Below are 3,450 nucleotides of genomic sequence, written 5' to 3'. Positions count from 1 at the left end.
CTTTCTAACTATGCAACAAGAGCCGTTACAAATTCACCCAAGCTAGTCGTTAACTTTCCCATGAGAACGATGTTGCTACTCCGAGTGAAATTGATGATTATCTGTTCAGAACACGTTATACCATACATCATTTGATAGATAAAAACCTTGACTTTCTACTGGTTATAGATAATATACAAGAGAGAACTATCAACAAATTGTGAAAGAGAGGATGTGACAGGTGGGTGTGGCAGGAGGGATTTGATTTTCTATTTGATAGCTCTGTAACCATACAAAATTGAAGGCTATTAAAATTATGGTCATTATCCAATAGCTTACTAGTTAACACACCATTATCCAATGGCTTACCAGATAACACATCATTATCCAATAGTTTACTAAATAACACATCATTACCGAACAGCTTACTAGCTAACCTACCATTATCGAACAGCTTACTAGCTAACACATCATTATCCAATAGCTTACTAGATAACACACCATTATCGAACATTTTATTAGCTAACACACCATTATCGAACAGTTTATTAGCTAACACACCACTATCCAACAGCTTACTAGCTAACACATTATTATCCAATAGCTTACTAGATAACACACCATTATCGAACATTTTATTAGCTAACACACCATTATCGAACAGTTTATTAGCTAACACACCATTATCGAACAGTTTATTAGCTAACACACCACTATCAAACAGTGGTGTGTTAGCTAGTAAGCTATCCAACAGCTTACTAGCTAACACACCACTATCAAACAGCTTACTAGCTAACACACCACTATCAAACAGCTTACTAGCTAACACACCACTATCAAACAGCTTACTAGCTAACACACCTCTATCAAACAGCTTACTAGCTAATATACCACTATCGAACAGCTTACTAGCTAATATACCACTATCCAAGCTTACTAGCTAACACACCACTATCAAACAGCTTACTAGCTAACACACCTCTATCAAACAGCTTACTAGCTAATATACCACTATCGAACAGCTTACTAGCTAATATACCACTATCGAACAGATTACTAGCTAACATACCGCTATGGAACAGCTAACTAGCTAACATACCGCTATCGAACAGTTATGTTTCTTAAACTACCTACCTACATCTGTCAAAGTACTTATGAATTTTCGAAAATATTTGTCCACTAGTTTTATTGTTGGAATGAAATATAGCAAGACTTGCATTGCCTACTAAGAAAGTTAGTAGCCGGTAGTCATCGGGTTAAAGAGAACATAGCTAATGTTAAGCATGAGACTTAAAACTGTTGGCATTCAGTTTACATATATATTGGACTCACGGTTTGGAGTTTTGGAATTTGTATTTGCTACTGTTTTTTATATACACTGTAAAATACAATTATGGAAAAGGTTTTCATTACAACATTTCTAGCCATGTAGACTCTGGATTTGAAATTACACATTTAACATTCTGTTACTTCACCTGCTGTTCCCAGTTCCCTGTCATGTAGTCCTGTGATAATGATGCTCTGTTTTGTTTGAAGTATTCATCCTTTGTTTATGTATAATTGACAGGCCTGCCCAGCTTTATTTATAACTACATGTGGTACCCACTCTGCCTTGTTACACAATATGATAAGCTCAAATATTATAAACAATGTCAGCAGACATTCCTTGAAAAAAGTGTTTTATGTTAACTAAGTGCTGCATTTGACTTCTAAAACGTGATTATGGCTGTATTCTCACATTTACACTGCTTGAACATAAGATAGTTCACAACAAAGAAATATTCTTACACTTAAAATTTGAGTAGTAGTGTTTTTATCTGAACCTATGAATAACTTATGGTGCAGTTTGATAATTAATTTTCTTAAGCTTGCCAAGAGTTAGTTATTTAAGTTATATGTGAGTGTGTGTGTGTGTGGATATATAGATAGATATAATGTAGATGCTCTGTGATTTTGTTATACAAGTAGAGGATTGTTATCATTTGATAGAACTGTGATCTCTCTGGGAGTGACCTACATGAGGCTAACCTTCGAGGAGCCAATCTGAAAGATGCAGCTTTTGAATTGATGCTGACTCCTCTTCATATGTCTCAAGCTATTCGATAATGGTATGTGAGCTAGTAAGCTATTGGATAATGATATGTTAGCTAGTAAGCTATTCAATAATAGTATGTTAACCAGTAAGCTATTCGATAATGGTATGTTAGCCAGTAAGCTATTCGAAAATAGCATGTTAACGAGAAAGCTATTCGATAATAGCATGTTAACGAGAAAGCTATTCCATAATGGTATGTTAGCTAGAAAGCTGTTAGATAGCGATATGTTAGCTAGTAAGCTGTTCAATAATGGTATGTTAGCTAGTAAACTGTTCGATAGCGGTATGTAAGCTAGTAAACTGTTCTATAATTATATGTTAGCTAGTAAGCTATTCGATAATAGTATGTTAGCCAGTAAGCTATTCGATAATAGCATGTAAACGAGAATGCTATTCCATAATGGTATGTTAGCTAGTAAGCTGTTTGATAGTGGTATATTAGCTAGTAAGCTGTTTGATAGAGGTGTGTTAGCTAGTAAGCTGTTTGATAGTGGTGTGTTAGCTAGTAAGCTGTTTGATAGTGGTGTGTTAGCTAGTAAGCTGTTGGATAGTGATGTGTTAGCTAGTAAGCTGTTGGATAGTGGTGTGTTAGCTAGTAAGCTGTTTGATAGTGGTGTGTTAGCTAATAAACTGTTCAGTAATGGTATGTTAGCTAATAAACTGTTCAGTAATGGTATGTTAGCTAGTAAGCTATTCGATAATAGTATGTTAATGAGAAAGCTATTCCATAATGGTATATTAGCTAGTAAGCTGTTTGATAGTGGTGTGTTAGCTAGTAAGCTGTTGGATAGTGGTGTGTTAGCTAGTAAGCTGTTCGATAGCGGTATGTTAGCTGGTAAACTGTTCGATAGTGGTATGTTAGCTAGTAAGCTGTTCCATAGCAGTATGTTAGCCAGTAAGCTATTCGATAATGGTATGTTAGCCAGTAAGCTATTCGATAATAGCATGTTAGCGAGAAAGCTATTCCATAATGGTATGTTAGCTAGTAAACTGTTCAATAATGGTATGTTAGATAGTAAGCTGTTCAATAGCAGTATGTAAGCTAGTAAACTGTTCGATAATTATATGTTAGCTAGTAAGCTATTCGATAATAGTATGCGAGCGAGAAAGCTATTCCATAGCGGTATGTTAGCTAGTAAACTGTTTGATAGCGGTATGTTAGCTAGTAAGCTGTTTGATAGCAGTATGTTAGCTAGTTAGCTGTTCCATAGCGGTATGTTAGCTAGTTAGCTGTTCCATAGCGGTATGTTAGCTAGTAAGCTGTTTGATAGCAGTATGTTAGCTAGTTAGCTGTTCCATAGCGGTATGTTAGCTGTTCCATAGCGGTATGTTAGCTAGTTAGCTGTTCCATAGCGGTATGTTAGCTAGTAAGCTGT

The 3,450-nt window shown here is 35.6% G+C and overlaps 1 protein-coding gene across 1 annotated transcript in view; it reads left to right on the top strand.

Annotated features, from left to right (window-relative positions):
- The window catches only part of LOC106469170 (BTB/POZ domain-containing protein KCTD9-like), an 80,965-nt gene that overhangs the window by 62,457 nt on the left and 15,058 nt on the right, over positions 1-3,450 (top strand). Inside the window, exon 11 of the mRNA XM_013929634.2 lies at positions 1,969-2,087. Within this exon, the coding sequence (XP_013785088.1) occupies positions 1,969-2,085 (117 nt within the window). The 3' untranslated portion in view covers positions 2,086-2,087. The remainder of the gene's footprint in view (positions 1-1,968; positions 2,088-3,450) is intronic.

The sequence above is a fragment of the Limulus polyphemus genome, unplaced genomic scaffold (assembly GCF_000517525.1).
Source record: "Limulus polyphemus unplaced genomic scaffold, Limulus_polyphemus-2.1.2 Scaffold3335, whole genome shotgun sequence".
Taxonomy (NCBI): domain Eukaryota; kingdom Metazoa; phylum Arthropoda; class Merostomata; order Xiphosura; family Limulidae; genus Limulus; species Limulus polyphemus.
This window is presented reverse-complemented; position numbering and strand designations above follow the sequence as displayed.